Raw genomic sequence first — 16876 nt, 5'->3', positions numbered from 1 at the left:
TGTGTCTCAGCATTTGGGCGGGTACTTCCCAGCACAGGTAGACAGATGTGTGCTAGCTCTGCTCCAGCTGGTGCTCTAAAAATAGCCGTGTCCCCATGGCAGTGTGGGTGGCAGCCTCAGTACAATCCCACCCAACCCCAACTCAGGGGGCTAGCCTGTGCCACTGCAGTCACACTGCTATTTTTAGTGCGCCAGCTCCAGCAGATCTGGTGTGTGCCCACCCATACTGGGAAGCCCCCTCTGAAAACCTATTATACCAGTGTAAAGTTCAGTTTATAGGTCTTGCCATGCCTGGTTGCCCTGAGGCTCTTCAGATCTCATGTACACCAGGTACAGAACTGACAACTGACTCTGACCAGTGGGAGAGAATATCTCCTACGTCCTAACTGTCCTTTAAGTTTTCCCCATCCAAACAATACACAGTTGCTACTCTTCTAAACTGACATGGTGGTTGTTGATTTTTTAATAGAGTTTGTATTTTTGATGTACTATGCAACAAAACCCATTTACAAACAAGTTCAAGTGGATTACACAGGATGACTTTATCATTACCTGTGAGAGGAAAGACTGTCCGGTAGTTCAGATGCTAACGTGGGACTCTGAGACTAGCAAACAATTCCCTGGTCTGCCATAGACTTCCCATGTTACCTTGGTCAAGTCATATAGTGCCTCAGTTCCCCATCTGTAAAACAGGGATAATAGCACTGCCCTGCCTTGCAGGAGTGTTGTGAGGTGCTCTTTGACCAACAAGGTAGTGTCACCAAGACTGTGAGACTGCTAATTACCATGAACTGGCCTGTGACATATCTTTCATTAGAAATGTCTGAAAATAGGGAGTTGTTATGGAAAAACTGATAGATTTGAGGATCACAGGCATAGGTGTAGTAATATGTATTTGATGTATTGCCTCCTCTCTGGGATCTCTTCCCCACTCACCCCTCCCAATCTGCTAACAATGTGTGCTGTACAGTAATATTCTAGTATGCTTAAGGAGCAACTATTATTTTTGATGCCCCATAACTCAGAGGGAATCAAGAAATTTCCCTTCCATTTTTTGATGAAACTTCCTTTTCTGAGCAAAAACTCCTTATTAGGGCTTGTTTAAGCAGGAGTATAGCCCACTGGATTAACAGCATGAAGGCACTCTCTTAGTGCCGAATAAGAGTATCCACTCCAGGAGCTGGTGTGGAATAGCTATTGAACTTTAAATTCACACCTTACCTTATTTTGCAATAACTTCCCCATATAGACAGGTCCTTCAGTCCAGATTTTTAAATTAATGTAGTTTTGCTACGCTCAGCATAGCAATAACTAAACTGATTTAGGAGTCAAAATTACCTTAACAATCAATGGGTCTTGAACGTCTAAATCAGTTAAGCATTGCAATGTTGAGCACAGAAACACCGACATACCTTTAAAAATCGGAGTCTCTAGAAGTTTATTTAGTGAACCATCAAAGGCTGGAGGTGCAAGCGTCCTATGTTAATAGTATCAGAGCAGCATACTGGGGTAAAGCTTTTCTGGGATACTGGTGTACCAGTTTCTGAGCACAGCATCCCCGGTTTGTGCATTATAGCTACGTGGCACTGCAAATAGGCACTTAAGTGAAACTTAATTTTAATTCATTGGGAAAAAATTCCTAAGGGCAATTGTTACCGCTCTTAATAAATGATAGCGCACGCCCCAGGATAATACAGCCAGCAGAAAAAAATCCGTGCTGGAGTTGTTGACCATTGAAGGGCAAGGATCAGAGTGGAGGGGAAGATAGAGGATTCTGGCTTCCTCCCTATCGGTAAATCACGCTCCGCTTCTAGTTAAGCCCGGAAAGGTGGGGGTGCGCGCCTCTGTCAAATTAGTGGCAGGTAACAGGAGGCTGCCCAGACCTCCTTGTAGCCCTCAATCACGCGGGTAGTGAAGTTAATTTCATTAACACCCTTTTGTCCCCTGGCTCCGGGCCGGGAGCCGGCGAGGCTGCGGCCCCAGGACCGGGGGAGGGGCCGGGACGCGCGGGCCGAGCCGAGCCCAGCTGCGGGTCATCCCCTCAGGAGCAGAGGCACCGCGCGGCCGGCTCGCTGCGCGCCGGGGCTCTGCCGGATCCCTCCCAGCTGGGCTGGGGAGCCCAGGCCGCCTCCCACGCCCTCCGGCCCGGATTGGAGGGCTCCCCAAGGGCCGTGCCCCGCGGGCGGCTCTCGGCCGCAGCCAGCGAGCGCGGCGCGGGGCTGGGCAGAGCTGGAGCCCGCGGCCGGCGGGGAGCCGGCAGGATGATAGTGACGCGTGAGTGAGCGGGCCGGGCAGCAGAGGGGATGTGCGCGGAGCGGAGCAGCGGGGCCGAGGCCGGTCGGCGGCGGGGGACGCCGGGGCGCTAGCCGCTCGGTGGTCCGCGGGGCGAGCCGCCGGGGCGCGCTCCGAGCGCAGCGGGCTGGCTGGGGACTCGGTCCCGCCCGCGCTTTGCGGGGCTCTGACCTGACACCCTGCAAAGGTGGTGGTCATCCTGCTCAGAAACCTGCCTTGGTGATGGCGGGCTGTCTTTTTCTCCTAGCCTTCGTGAATAGCAACCCCCCCCCCCCGCTCCAGTGTGCTGGCCGGGGGTGGCTTTGAGTGGGGCACTCTCCAGTTTTTCACCTCTTAGCTGAAGTCTCTCTGCAGTCGGGCTTCTGGCCAGGCCGGGTGAGAACGTAGGTTTTCTTTTTTCCTGCCGTTATTCTGCCGCTAAACAACTAATACTCGCCTTTAAAGCATCTAGGCCAATGGCCTAGATTCTTCAGAGACCATCTTGACCTTGAACTCACTGATTGTGTGTCTCCTGCAATACCCACTGTAGGGTAAACTGAGGCACCGAGCAGTTAGGTGACGACTACGCTTTAGCTCACTTACAAATAAAACCTCCTCATCCTCCTTATAACTACAGCAGGACACTTAATTTTCAAGTGTATTTGGTTCAAAACAAGTAAATAGGCATGTGTAAGGAGTGGTGGCATTTCTCCCCTCACCTTGCCAGGAGATTATGGTTTAAATATTTCGCAGGGACTCTCCAATTAACATTGGTAATGCACAAGGTGCTGCTCAAATTCATATGGTTCCAGGGGAGTTTACAATTGAGATTTGATTGCAAAGCTGAGCCAGAGCAAATAGTTGTGTCTCCGGGGTATACTGGAAGACTTGACTCCCAAGGACAGAGTTGTAATGTGGGTGAGTGTATATGCTGGCATGCAGTGACATTGAAACAATGAGAGCAATACTCCAGAGAAAACAGAATTTACTTTTTTAGGGCAAAAAGAAACTATTGAAAGCGTTTGAGGGCACACACCTTTAATTGAGGTGAATAGCCAGAAACAATTACATCTACTAGTTAAAAGAAAAGGAGAACTTGTGGCACCTTAGAGACTAACAAATTTATTTGAGCATAAGCTTTCGTGAGCTACAGCTCACTTCATCGGATGCAATCAGTGCCCCTAAATTTGTTAGTCTCTAAGGTGCCACAAGTACTCCTTTTTTTTTTTGCAAATACAGAGTAACACGGCTGCTACTCTGAAATCTAACAGTTAAGTGGATTGTACAGTATAATTTTTTTGTTTAGAACTACAAGTGTTTGTAAATACATTTGGTTGGTGAGAATTCAGATGGATACTGCTGTGGCTTTTTTAATGTTGCTATTACAGTAGGCTATGTTGATTGATTTCTAGATTTTATGTACATTTTTAAAATCAGTTTATTGTAATAGCTCTTGTTTATGCTAGTCTTCTCTCAGATGCTTACTCTGAGAAATTTGCGTGCTGCCTATAGGAAATTTCATTAGTTAAAAACTCAGTAGCTTATTTTACTGTGTGCCTTTGAAAAACCAACAAATTGCATTAACATACTGTTTATTGGCAAAGATGGAGATTGCCCACTGACCTGGATGGAAGTAGAACTTGGCACTTTGCAGATCAGCTGTCCATGTTCCCATATCAAATGGTATTTGCTGGGATCTGTTCACTGGTAGAACTGAAGAATAGATGGTTTATATCATCAAATACTGATGGTCTTACAGAAGTTCACACTGAGCTGGCCAGCTTGGGGTAGTTTATCTTAGTGGCATAAAGCATTCCTGCTAGATATTTGATATTTAATATTTTTCAGTTATACAGTGTCACATTCCAGTGACCCAGCAGATGCACCAGCATTATCATAAAGTGAGGAAGGAAGACCAAATCTTTTTGCCTCTACGTTTCTGGATGTTAAGATCAGTAGCATAAATTAGCCTGGCAAAATCTTACTCCCTTTCTTGTCCAGGGCAAATAACCATTTTTGTTGGGCTAATAAAAGAGATTTAAGTTTGTTAATTAGCATTATGTGAAAGTTAAGTGAATAAATTTATTTATTCCCGTTCCCACCTCCATAGATTAATGTATCTTAGAATCATAGAATCATAGAATGTTAGGGTTGGAAGAGACCTCAGGAGGTCATCTAGTCCAACCCCCTGCTCAAAGCAGGACCAATCCCCAACTAAATCATCCCAGCCAGGGCTTTGTCAAGCTGGGCCTTAAAAACCTCTAAGGATGAAGATTCCACCACCTCCCTAGGTAACTCATTCCAGTGCTTCACCATGCTCCTAGTGAAAGTGTTTCCTAATGTCCAACCTAAACCTCCCCCACTGCAACTTGAGACCATTGCTTCTTGTTCTGTCATCTGCCACCACTGAGAATAGCCTAGCTCCATCCTCTTTGGAACCTCCCTTCAGGTATTTGAAGGCTGCTGTCAAATCCCCCCACAGCTTCTCATCCATTGTAATCCCCAGGTCCTTTTCTGCAGAACTTCTGCTTAGCCAGTCTGTCCCCAGCCTGTAGCAGTGCATGGGATTCTTCCTTCCTAAGTGCAGGACTCTGCACTTGTCCTTGTTGAACCAAGTCTTGATGACAGTCTTACAAATCAGGGATTGTTTGGCGTATTATTTTAAGCAGGGCAGTGGAAACTGTCTGTTTTGTAGGCAAGGCATTCCAACCTTGAACATTGGTTAGATAGTCTACTGACACATGCTGACCCTAGTATTAAATAAAGGGCAACTGTTGCAATTGACACTTTGTGGTGCTGCTGGAGGCTAGATATCTGATTTGTGATACCTGTTGGGATTTTGATGTACAGCTGGGCAACGCATTGGGATTTGGGTGGATCTAGTCCAATGGACATGTTTTTCACAGAACATGTGCAGATGGGAATTGGCTTCCTAGGAACTGAAGTTTATGGAGAACTGATATGAAATTTTACAGATGCAACACAGAATACAGACCAAGGATGTCAGGAAGGACTAATAAGTTTATCTGCAACCTGGCCCTATATCAGCCCCAGAGTTAACTCAACAGCTTGAAGCACAGCCCACAATGAAACCAAGCAAGAGGCTTCATGAAGGACCTGTTAGCTTCGTAGGCTAATTTGTTGTAGGAACAATGCATTCCGGCATTTGGCATCTGGCTACTGCAGCTGCCAAGCATGTCCCATACATGTTGACTCCAGTTTTGGAGCAGATGCAGGTGGTTGAGAAGGACAATAGATTCAGCATTGCCAGTAACAGAAGGAGGCAGCAGCATCCGACTAGTATTGGGGCCATCTGCTTTGCTGTATTTTTTTGTAGGTTTGCCTTTTGCTGTCATAGTAAGATTAGTGTATTATGGAAAAAATCCTTCATGTGTCACACGGGGATCAAGAGAGAACAAAACTCTTTTGAATTGTTTCTATAGCCTCACAAATTGGCGTCCTAGCCTAATCATGTAAAGTTAAAATTAATTCTACACTAATTGTTCTCTCCTTTGTACCTGCTGTGAGTGAGGAGGAGATGTTGCTACGCTTCCTGGTGAGCTGGGAGTGCTGAGCAAATCTTACTTGTCATAGCGATTTCTTATACAATTTAGTGCTGCTGAAATGGAGAGTCCTGGGATAATTGGTATGGAGTTGCTGCAAACAGCAGGAATGTTCATGCCCATCTGTAAGGTTTTGGAACAATTTCAGACTTAAAAACCCTCCCCCTTCAATGTACTTAAACCCTGATCACCATCTAATTCTTGGTTTCAGAGTAGCAGCCGTGTTAGTCTGTATCCACAAAAAGAACAGGAGTACTTGTGGCACCTTAGAGACTAACAAATATATTAGAGCATAAGTTTTCATGGGCTACAGCCCACTTCATCGGCTGCATAGAGTGGAACATATAGTAATAAGATATGTATATACACACAGAGAAGGTGGAAGTTGCCATACAAACTGTAAGAGGCTAATTAATTAAGATAATTAATTATTATCCATCAAAACTGGAAAACTACATTGTAACACAATGAAGGTGAAAGATGTTCATTCACCTTGATAATGGAGGTGTTATAGTTTTCCAATGCAGGAAAGCGGTAGTGAGGGACAACTGTTTTTTAAGAAAAAACAAAAACCCAAAACAATACATTAAGAATGAGTTTTATGTTCAATATATTGCAACAATACTGTCGAGTATAAATTTATATTCTGTAGTTTTAAACAAATATCCTTACCTGTTACTAATACCTTAAATTATTAAAACAAAGTATTTTTAAATTCTCAAGTACTAGTTACCATTCATGCTGCTTGTTTACATGAAGTATTTCATCATTTTAAACTGCGATTAGTCTAGTTTGTTTCATGTGCTGTTTCTGGTTAGTTTCATTTTCTTCCTTTCCTATATTAGCACAGGGCTGCTGTTCTTGGGCAGCAAACACTGCAGAGGGTATGTTTAAATTCAAATCTTCATTGATATTTTAATAAAAACATGAACATTCATATCAATGTGAGCATTTGTTTGGTTTTTGGACCTAATCATCCCTTCTAAATTTTGGTTATGTGATAACCAGCCTACGTAACTCTATATTACAATCCTATATGGAAAATTCGCACAGGTCATGCATTTGTGTTTTGCTTCCCATAAACATTTGGCAGTGACCCTATCACCTTTGGCTCAAGAGAAAACAGCTAACTTTAAAGTGCTGTCTCTAATCTCTGATAAACTAATGGGGCTTGCAGGAAATGGAAACTTTCCAACTGCTTAAATATTTATAAAACCAAACAGTGTATTTAATGTGTGAGGCGGAATTGCCATGTCAGAGTCACTCTGGTATTTCATACCATATGCAGATAATGCCGTATGATCTCCAGGAATCTGCCTTCTGCTCAATCCTGAGAAAGAGGATGTAATTGTAATAGAATTTGGAGTGTCACTCCTGTGCCAGCTTTTCAAAGGATCTCCCATTTCCTGCTTCTATTTAGGAAGGGCTGACTCCTTCCCTACAAGCATCTGAGCAGCTATATTGGCATCAAAAAAGAGTAAGCAGTTAGAATCATCCTGTGTTTACTAGCATATCTATTTTAAAAAGTTGGTCAATAAGTCTATTGATAGATCCTGTTGTAGTATCTGTGTAACTGGGTAGGGGCAAAACCAATTCTAATAATTTAGTGAGGTTGGTAGTTATCGACAGTGGCTAACACACAAAGTTTGTACACCTGTTACAAGAACTGTCCAAATATTTATTAATTCCCATACCATTTTAAGGTAAAATACATATCTTGATTTCATAGTTGGAGAGAACTGAGACTGGGAGTGGCAAAGTGGCTCTGGCACAGAGCAGGTATTAGAAGTCTAGAGTTCATGTCTCTTTCTTCTGCATAAACTACTAGGCTATGTTGCTTCCCTGATCAAAAAATAAAATGGGTGACCATTTCAACAGGCTAAATAACTGTTTGTAAGGAGATGGGCTCTGTAAGGATATCTCGGACTCCAGTTTAGTCCTCACTGAGCTTTGGTGTCTCTTAGCTACACTTTTAAAGCAATATGTTAGTTTACAGAGTAAGAATATTCATGATTTTAGTAGCTCAGTTAAACCAGGATTTATAAGTGCCTTGTTACTTACATCTCTAATACTTGGTGCCCAAGGCTGATACTGTACCGTGGATGCAATACAGTGCCATGCCTTCATGAGTATTGTCCCTTTTTCAGTTGTTAACATTTTGGGGGCATTGGAATACTCTGTATGCATCCACAGAAAACATCAGTTGGGTATTTAATATGTATGCCATTGTTACCACAATAGCCTTTCAGACAGCGCGTATCTTAAAATTTCCTTCTGTCAGGCTGAAAACTAGCCTGGCATATCAGGAGCCTAATGTAGGTCAACACAAATCTTTCTTTTGATAAAGTTTATTTCCTCCTCTCAGGTTGATTAGTATCATATTGATACAGTTTGGGGTGGGGGGTGGGGAATGTCCTTAGATCACATCTAAACAGCTGGGACTCTATTTTCCAACTATCTTAATTCCCATTAGAGTTAAGAGGAGCTGCACCTAAATCTTCCCTAGACTTCAATGGCATCCACAGATTTTTTAGAGCATTTTGGCAACCATTTCTAGCAGTGAAATAATAACTGCTAGATCGTTTCAAAAGTTCTAACATTGGAACAGATGTAGAGCAAGAAGTGTATTGATGCTTCCTGTACAGAAGCCTGGTCACAGAGAGGCAGCAGGCCAAGGTTAAGCTATTCAAAGTAAAGAACTTTGTAGTGTCTGTAATGTTTGTGTAAAGTGTTATATTAAAATACCTGAAGGTAGAAGTTCATTTAGCTAAAGAATAGAAGTGTCAGCGGTACAACTTTTCTGAAGCTGCCTTAACCTTGTTCTCATCACTGTGGTGAAAAGGTCATTGTGTCTAGGATCATTAGCTGATGGAAAAATTACTAACTGAAACATTTTCTAAACTGCTATTCCTGGATTAGCTTTTTCTTGATTCAATTCACAGTGGAAATGCAGCTGTAGTTTCAGAAGGAAGTTCTGGGTTACTTTAACCTGGGAAACTATTTAACGTTTATGTGACTATGTAGACTCTTCCCTATTTGCTGGAAAAAAAGATGTGCTTAACTTGAGTAACTAACATGAGTTAAAGTTCTAATGAAGACAAGGCAGGGTGTAGTTTACTTTTTGCAGAGTGAGCAAGTTGAGTTAAAGACTAAGATGAGTTTAGGGTTTCCTTGACCTGCTAATTTGTGTGAAAACTACAAATGGCCTTACCTAACACAAGGTCAAATTCTAGTGAAGACAGCTCGAGTTAAGAACAAAGCTTTTTTCCTAGTAAAGATAATGCCTAAAGATTTCTTCTTCTTTTCTCTTATTGAGAGTATGTCATTTAAGAATGTGTGTGTGATTTATCAATCTGTTCCTGATTTTGTTAATAAAGGCTATGCTTTGATAAAATTATGTGCAAATTGAGGGCAATTGGACATGAAATGTGTACTATGAGAGCAGCAGTAATGGTGTATTTAGACTAGGTGAAGTTGGAATAGTGGTAGAAATTTGTGACAAATTTTAAAAATGAAGAGAAGTGCATCAGTCTGTTTAAAACAAATGTCATTTCAACCTACCTCCTTACTTGAAGGTGAAAATGGGTTGCTTGGGTGTGCGTTGCAATAGGATTACCTACATTAATCAAACTGAGCTAATTTGCATTATGTAATAAAACAGTTTCAGAGAGAGAGACATTTAAAATTCACTTAATGAAGAAGGAGCAAAGCAGTAAATTCATGAAAAAAATAGAAATACATAGATGAATTCCTTCACCTTACTGAACTGATAACTTACTGCTGAATATTTCAAGCGAAATCAGGCTATGCATTCCTATGCATAAATGTATAGAATGCTTTTTTTGTTTAGAAAATATATTTTAACAAACCGGTTTGTTTCTTCAGTCTAGTATGCCAGATTCTGAAGCTCTTTCTAAAGATCTGAGGAGAATGTATAGGGACTGTCCATATGTCAGACAAGCCTTGACAGTTTGGTTGGACTCATACCTCAACTAGAAGCCTCCCTAGGAAGGAGAAGAGTGCAGTTCAGGATTCCTCTCCTCCCCAACAAACACCAGTAACTTCCAATATTGGCACAGTTTAGAGGCAGCTGGTATGTGCTCTTCCAACAGCATACTAAACTTGTTTACATTTTTAAGGCATCTGGTGAGTGTTCTGTATTTCTGTAAGGTTATGCTTTGCCTCTGCTTCTGTGGGAATGTTGTAGTGTTGGCCATAATTGCTGTAAAATGAGCAGTTGATTCCTGATATCTATTGTTCTGAAGTAACTGCCTAGCGGAATTGATAGTGGGCCAGGAACAAAATATTAAAAGACCCTACCAACAGGTACTATACTGGGGCAAATTCTTGTTACGAAGAACTAGTAAGTGGTGTCCAGTGTTACTAATGGTGTGCTGGCCTTCCAGTTTAATTAATAAAGTAGTGTTCTGTGCTAGGTGTATGTCCTGCTGTCATGCCTAAGAGTCAGTATGTGTGACTGGCCATTGATATCTTGGACTGGTAGCTGGACATATGTATCATAGATCCTTTTTTGTTCATTCCAACATATAACAGATGTTTCACAGATCTTCACAGGTGGATGACATAGACTTGTACACTGTATAGCAAATATACCCCACTTTCAACATATTTGTGTGTTTGATGCATCTACTCTATGGTGGAATAAATACTGTGTATGTGCGCGTGTGTGTACACATGCCATAAAACAAGTTCTTGTCCTTGAAACGGTAAACTAGCAGAACTCACATACGTAGGATTCCTCAGGAATCCACCTTTGTGGAGTCATACAGAATAAGCTTGCTTATTTAATAAGTCACTCCAATTACTTGTCATCTAAATTTCTTGTTAATCACTGAAAATCAACCTTTGGTTTTGTTACAGAAATTGAAGCCAAAGAAGCCTGTGACTGGCTGAGGGCTACTGGTTTCCCCCAATATGCTCAGTTATTTGAAGGTACAGTATGATCCATACATCTGATTTTAAATCCAACTGGAATCCCTTAAAAAATAAATCTTTCAGAGCTCAGTACCTCTGACCACACTTATACTGTAAGCATAGCCATGTTGTTGTAACCAATTCTTACAAATTTAATCTGATACAGTTTATCAAACCAAACATGTGGCTGAGTTGTGCTGTGCACACGGAAACTATATCTTAAGTCAATGTTTGTGCAGCAATGTAAAGTGCTTTAAAAAAAAAAAAAAGATTGGGGGAGAGGGGGAAGGACCAAATATGAGTAATAGGCGCTGGTAGCAGAGATTGCAATTCAGGTTGAATTTCAGTTTCCCTACGTTTTAATAGCTCGAAACTTTTTCAGTCTCCTTCCTTTTTGTCTGAAATTTTCCACGTTTAGTTTTTCACTCCTAGCAATCCCTCAAGCTCTCTCTCCACCCTCCCAAAAATGCTTGAACATAATTGTTTGAACCACTTTTTTAAAGGGGGGGGAAAAATACTCTTCCAATCAGAAATGTCTCAAATAGATTATAAATTCAGTCTCAGCTTGTTCTCATAGTGTTATTGGGCTACAAGGGTTATTCCAAGTTTGGAAAAAGTTATTGTCATTTTGAAGTTATAAACATTTAAAAACAAAGTTTATGTTTGCATGTTAGAAATAGGCTTTTTAATATTTGTTTATTAGTCTAAACTTTTGATTTAGGATAGCTGGGTTGAGGGGACATGAAACCAAATAGCTATAGATCAAGGAATTTACAAACATCACTGGCAACACTTCCTTTCTTTAAAACAAACCAGCAAACAAATCAGTGATTGCAACATTAAGATTGAGAAATCAAATAGTCAAAGCTCAGCTTGGAAGTCATATGCCTTAAAATGTGATGTCTCATGATATCCTTTGTCAGACTGAAATACATAGATATAAACAAGCATTTTGTGTGCAACCTTACATTTTGTGTAGATCCTCAGTGTACCATACTGTATAATACTCTCTGAATTAACCTGAGGATGGAATGCAGTGTTCTGACTTCACTTGATATTTAAATGTCAGTAAGATCTAGAAAAGAATCCAAGAAAAACAGTGCCAGTAAAACTAGCATCCTCCTTGATCTGGGAGGGTATATCTCAAAATCTGGGCTGTCAAACCTTTTAGTCATACTTTTAAACTGGAGAACTGCTTTACTCAAGTGTGGCATGTTTTGTTGATCTCATTAAAGTTTAAGCAGAGTGTCTAGGCTGTGTGTAGTGAGCAAGTCCTTCCTATAGGCAAGATTTTTGTAAGAAATTCCAGTTTTATAAACATATGTAGGCAGTATTACCGTCACATAACTTTATCATGACTCTAGTGATTTTGGTGGTTTTTGACAAAGAATTTAGACTATACTTGCCATCACATTTCAGTTTAAGTTAAATAAAACTAAGAACCTTGGTTTTGATGCAACCTAATAGCCTAGTCTTGTAAACACTGGGGCCCTAGTCCAGCAAACACTTACGCATGTGAGCAGACCTGTCCCTTGGGTACGTTGAATCGGGGCGACTGCCCAGGCCCCACGCTTTGGGGGCCCCCACCCTTTGATAAAATCGTGAGGAGGTGAGCTGGGCAGGCGAGTGGAGTGAGGAGGCGGGTGGAGGGGCAAGAAGGAGCTGCCATACCAGAACCTCCCCCTCTCCCCAGCGCCTCCTGCCCGCTGGCGGGCCCCCCAATCAGTGCCTCCCCTTCCCTCTCAGTGCCTACCACGTGCCGTGGATCAGAAGTTTCGTGGCATCAGGAGGTTCGGGGGGGGTGGGAGGGGAGAAGAGTGAGTGCGGTGGGGGGGGTGGAAAGAAGCAGGGTGGGGGCTTGGGAAGGGGTGGAGTGGGGGCAGAGCCTGGGGGGAGCACCCCCTCCCGGCAGATTGGAAACTCGGCGCCTATGTCTCGCGTACCACCCCCCACCCCCACCCCACTCCCTGGATAGCTCTGCATGTGAGTAATCCCACTGAGGGCGTGTGCGTAAAATTACTCGTATGTAATTACTTGGAGATTGGGCCCTTAGTTATTTGCATGTCAATTGCATGTGTTTATATTTATATTTAGTTTTATCTAGCTTAAACTGAAATGTGATGGCAAGTACTGTTTAACTTCTTTGCAGATGTTCATATTATGATCTTTGTGAAGAGACTATAAGTAGGGTTGGCAGAATTTGATTTTTTTTTTTCATTTTTTAAAAAATAATTTCAACAGATATCAGTGTTTATAAGCTTTTTTTTCAAGTTTTTTTTTTTTTAATTTTCACAGTTGCGGGAAATCATTGGGGGAGGTCATTCAGTGGAAGGGTCAGACAATTATTTAATGACTGTTGAAATTAATGAGTTGTTGAGAAGAAAAAAGTTAAAGCTTATAACCATTAAAACACAAATTGTCTACATACTTCACATATCAAAATATGCCAAGTAAATAGCCTTAAATCAAAGCCTTAAGTTCTCAAGTAGCATTTTTCTTTCTTTGCCTAACCTGTAAATCTTGTTTAATATTGATGGATATATTTTTTCATTGTTTTCTGTGTGTGTGATGAAATTGATGTTTAACAATCTTTACTGATAAAAATCTAAACCCTCCAAGCTTAATTATAAATATTTTATATTCACAGACATGCAGTTTCCTATCGACATCAAAACTGTGAGGAAAGATCATGAATTTTTAGATCGAGATGCTATTGATTCTCTGTACAGGTAAATATTATTAGTTTGAGTTTTCCCCCAGCCCAGCACACATGAAAATTATGCTTATAGTGTTTAGCATTTAACATACTCTTTTTGAGGGTATATTTTTTGTTTTGTTTAACAAATGACTTGTCTGACATCCCAATTCAAGAAAGCTCTTAAGCATATGCTTAAGTCCCATTGAAACCAATGGCCTTACATACTTAAAAGTGAGGTAGGTGCTTCAGTGCTTGCGTGAATGAGTTTCTCTATAGCAAAACTATTTTCTCTGTGTACAGAGTGAGATGGAATACTATTCTGGCTCTCCTTAATCCATTCACCATCAGAATCACATTAGAATAATGGCACCTTTTTTTTTAATTTACTGGAACTACATCTCAACATTTCACGTTGATGTCAAAGCGATTACTCATGTGCTTAAGTGCTTTGCTGGTTTGGGGCCTTATTGATCCTGCAGTACCACCGAAATGATTTAAAAAAAAAAAAACCCTACGAAAGTCCTAATGATCTACCTTAGTCCCACTGGTTTATTTCTTATGTTTTAAGACATTAATATGACCAAGACTTTTTTCTTTGCCAAAGTCTTACATTGATGTAGCATCCTTCACAATCACCAAAGCTTTCTTAAGCTTTTATTAATGAAATAACATTCTGATTGGTTATAGTCCTCTCTTCGGACTCGGCAAGGGGAGAACTCTAGCTGTAGACAACATCATGTAACTGCAGAACTGGGTTGGTGGTTTGGGGGCATTTCAGGAACCCACAGCAGAAAGTCAGTTATTACTGGCAGAAGTTCAGACTGTGTTTTTAAGAGTTCAAGGGCAGTTATAAGAATGTCTGTCTGCTTTTATTTAAGAAAATAATTTGGCTTAAAATCTTCAGTCCTTTTTTTTCCTTTCCCCTAGACGGTTAAATACACTGAACAAGTGTGCAGCAATGAAAGTGGAAATAAGTCGTCAGAGAAAACGGGTATGTCTTTAAATTTTGGTTGTCATTTTGGTTAAAAATAAAAAAATTACTCGATGGTATTTAAAACAAACCATGTAAAGTGGCAGGCATGTTTTGAAGAAGATCCATTAAGGATTAGCAATTGTTTATCTTTCTGTTGTCTTAATTTGAGTTGTCAATGAGCAAACCTGTCCTGCAAAACACATTCATTTTCAATTGAAAAAAATTAAAGGTAGGAATCTAATTAAAAATTTTATCAGTTTTCATTTTGTAACTTAGCCAAATAGAGCATTTTTAAAAAATAGCATAACGTGGTACATATGTCATTGCCTGGTAAGATGAAAGCTTTTACTCAGAGATTTTTAATGCTTTTGAGTTGACAAATGGACTGCACAGATGCCTTGACACAACATGTGCTTAAGTGCTGCCCTGATTAGGGAGACTCTTCTGAATCAGGGCCTGAAAATGTATGCTCAGAGGAGGGCTCTGTGCAAGCTTCCTAGCCACTGTATCTCAACTGATCTATAGGTGAGGTTTTGCAGTGTTGTTGTAGTTGTATTGGTCCCAGGATATTAGAGAGACAAGGTCGGTGAGAACAACAGGCTATTGAGCTTACACAAAGCTCTTATTCAGGCCTGAACTTCCTCTTCTGGACTTCAAACAATCCCCTAACCTCTCCAAACTCATCATCAGAAGCAAGCTCCCCCTAGACCAGGACACACCAACTCAAAGTGGCAACGGACCCTGCCAGAACAACAGATGCAAAACCTGTCGAAATATCTCCATCGCTATGATGATCAACACCGCACACAACACACCTTTCAAGATCCATGAGTCTTAAAACAACATGGTGGTGTACATAGGCGCCGACTTCTCCTGGCGCCGGAGGGTGCTTGACCCCTCTCTGCCCCTGGCCCCGCTATGACTCCACCCCTGCTCTGCCCCCATTCCAACCCCTTCCCCAAAGTCTCCGCCCCTCCCTGCCCCTATTCCAACCCCTTCCCCAAATCCCTGCCTCTTCCCTGCCTCCTCCCCTGAGCGCACCGCGTTCCCGCTCCTCCTCCCTCCCTCATGGAGCTTGTTATGCTGCGAAACAGCTGTTTTGCAATGGCAAGTGCTGGGAGGTAGGTGGAGAAGCGGGGACGCGGTGTGCTCAGGGGAGGAGGCGGCGTAGGCGAGGGGTGGGGGGACAGGGAGGGGAGCTTGGTTGCCGGTGGGTGCACCCACCAATTTTTCCCCAGGGGTGCTCCAGCCCTGGAGCACCCACGGTGTCGGCACCAATGGTGGTGTACCTCATCCAGTACACTAAATGGCCCAATAACGACTATGTGGGTGAAATGAGACAATCACTATGCTCTTGAATTAATTCACACAGAAACATGATAAAAGACACAAACACCAGATCACCTGTGAGTGAATACTTTTCACAAAGCGATCACTTTGTCTGACCTCTGTCCTCATTCTCAAAGAAAATCTGCATAACATTTTCGAAAGATGAGCCTGGGAGCTTAAATTCATAACTCGGCTAGACACTAAAAATCATGGACTTAAATAGAGACACTGGATTTGTGGCTTATTACAAGAGTCTGTAACCTTCTAAACTACCTAGGCCCCCTTCTCGGTGACTGGAGAGGTGTTAATGAGTCATTTCACCTTAAGTGGTCCCTTGAAATGTGTTGACTACTTATGCTAAATAATCTGTTCCACCTTGTATTTAGCTGTGACACTGAATGCATTTCCCAGACCTGAAGAAGAGCTCTGTGTAAGGCTATGTCTACACTACACAGCTTTTAGCGACATGGCTGTGTCGCCACAACCGTGCCGCTAAAAGTCATGCAGTGTAGATGCTGTTTCTTGGCTCTCATGCTGACAAAAAAACTTCTACCCCCAACGAGCAGCATTTGTGTTGTAAGCAGGAGAGCCGAGAAACAGCATTTTAGCGGCAGGAGAGCGCTCCTGCCTACAACGCGCTGTTCACGCTGGCGCTTGTTGTGGCAAACCTTTTGTCTTTTGGAGGTAAAGGAGTTTAAACACCTCTGAAAGACCAAAAGTGTAGGCACAGCCTAAGCTGAAAAGCTTGCATCTCTCACCAGTAGAAGTTGGTCCAATAAATGATATTTCCTAACCCACCTTCTTATCTCTTCAAGTGAGAGGGTAGTTCATTCTCCATGGGCTTGTCCACGCTAGGGACAGCCTAGGTTTCCCTTGACTAGCTGACATGGGTTAAAACGACAGTTTTGCCGTTCTGCACTAGGATTTTAAAGAGCTAACTATCATGTTGTTTTAAAAAACTCATACCATTTTCCATAGCACGGAAAAGGAAAATTTTCCTTTGAGACTGCCAATGTGGGTGCCTTTTATGAGAATGGGATTTTGATTATGGAAGGTTTTGCTTCTCTTATGCTATTAGGTGAAAAGTGAAAAGTTCCTTATATCGCT

At 41.9% G+C, this 16876-nt stretch overlaps 1 protein-coding gene across 8 annotated transcripts in view; it reads left to right on the top strand.

Moving 5' to 3' along the window:
- The window catches only part of LOC140915737 (rho GTPase-activating protein 7-like), a 171297-nt gene that overhangs the window by 133017 nt on the left and 21404 nt on the right, over positions 1-16876 (top strand). For 6 of the 8 annotated variants that reach the window (XM_073355942.1, XM_073355940.1, XM_073355939.1 and 3 more), the window contains 3 exons: positions 10716-10787; positions 13417-13498; positions 14395-14458. In XM_073355942.1, coding sequence (XP_073212043.1) covers positions 10716-10787; positions 13417-13498; positions 14395-14458 — 218 coding nt within the window. Of the gene's footprint in view, positions 1-1956; positions 2275-2656; positions 2676-10715; positions 10788-13416; positions 13499-14394; positions 14459-16876 lie in introns of those variants that run through there. The other 2 variants (XM_073355944.1, XM_073355947.1) reach the window with 2 other exon arrangements.

This window comes from Lepidochelys kempii, chromosome 8 (genome assembly GCF_965140265.1).
Source record: "Lepidochelys kempii isolate rLepKem1 chromosome 8, rLepKem1.hap2, whole genome shotgun sequence".
NCBI lineage: Eukaryota > Metazoa > Chordata > Testudines > Cheloniidae > Lepidochelys > Lepidochelys kempii.
This window is presented reverse-complemented; position numbering and strand designations above follow the sequence as displayed.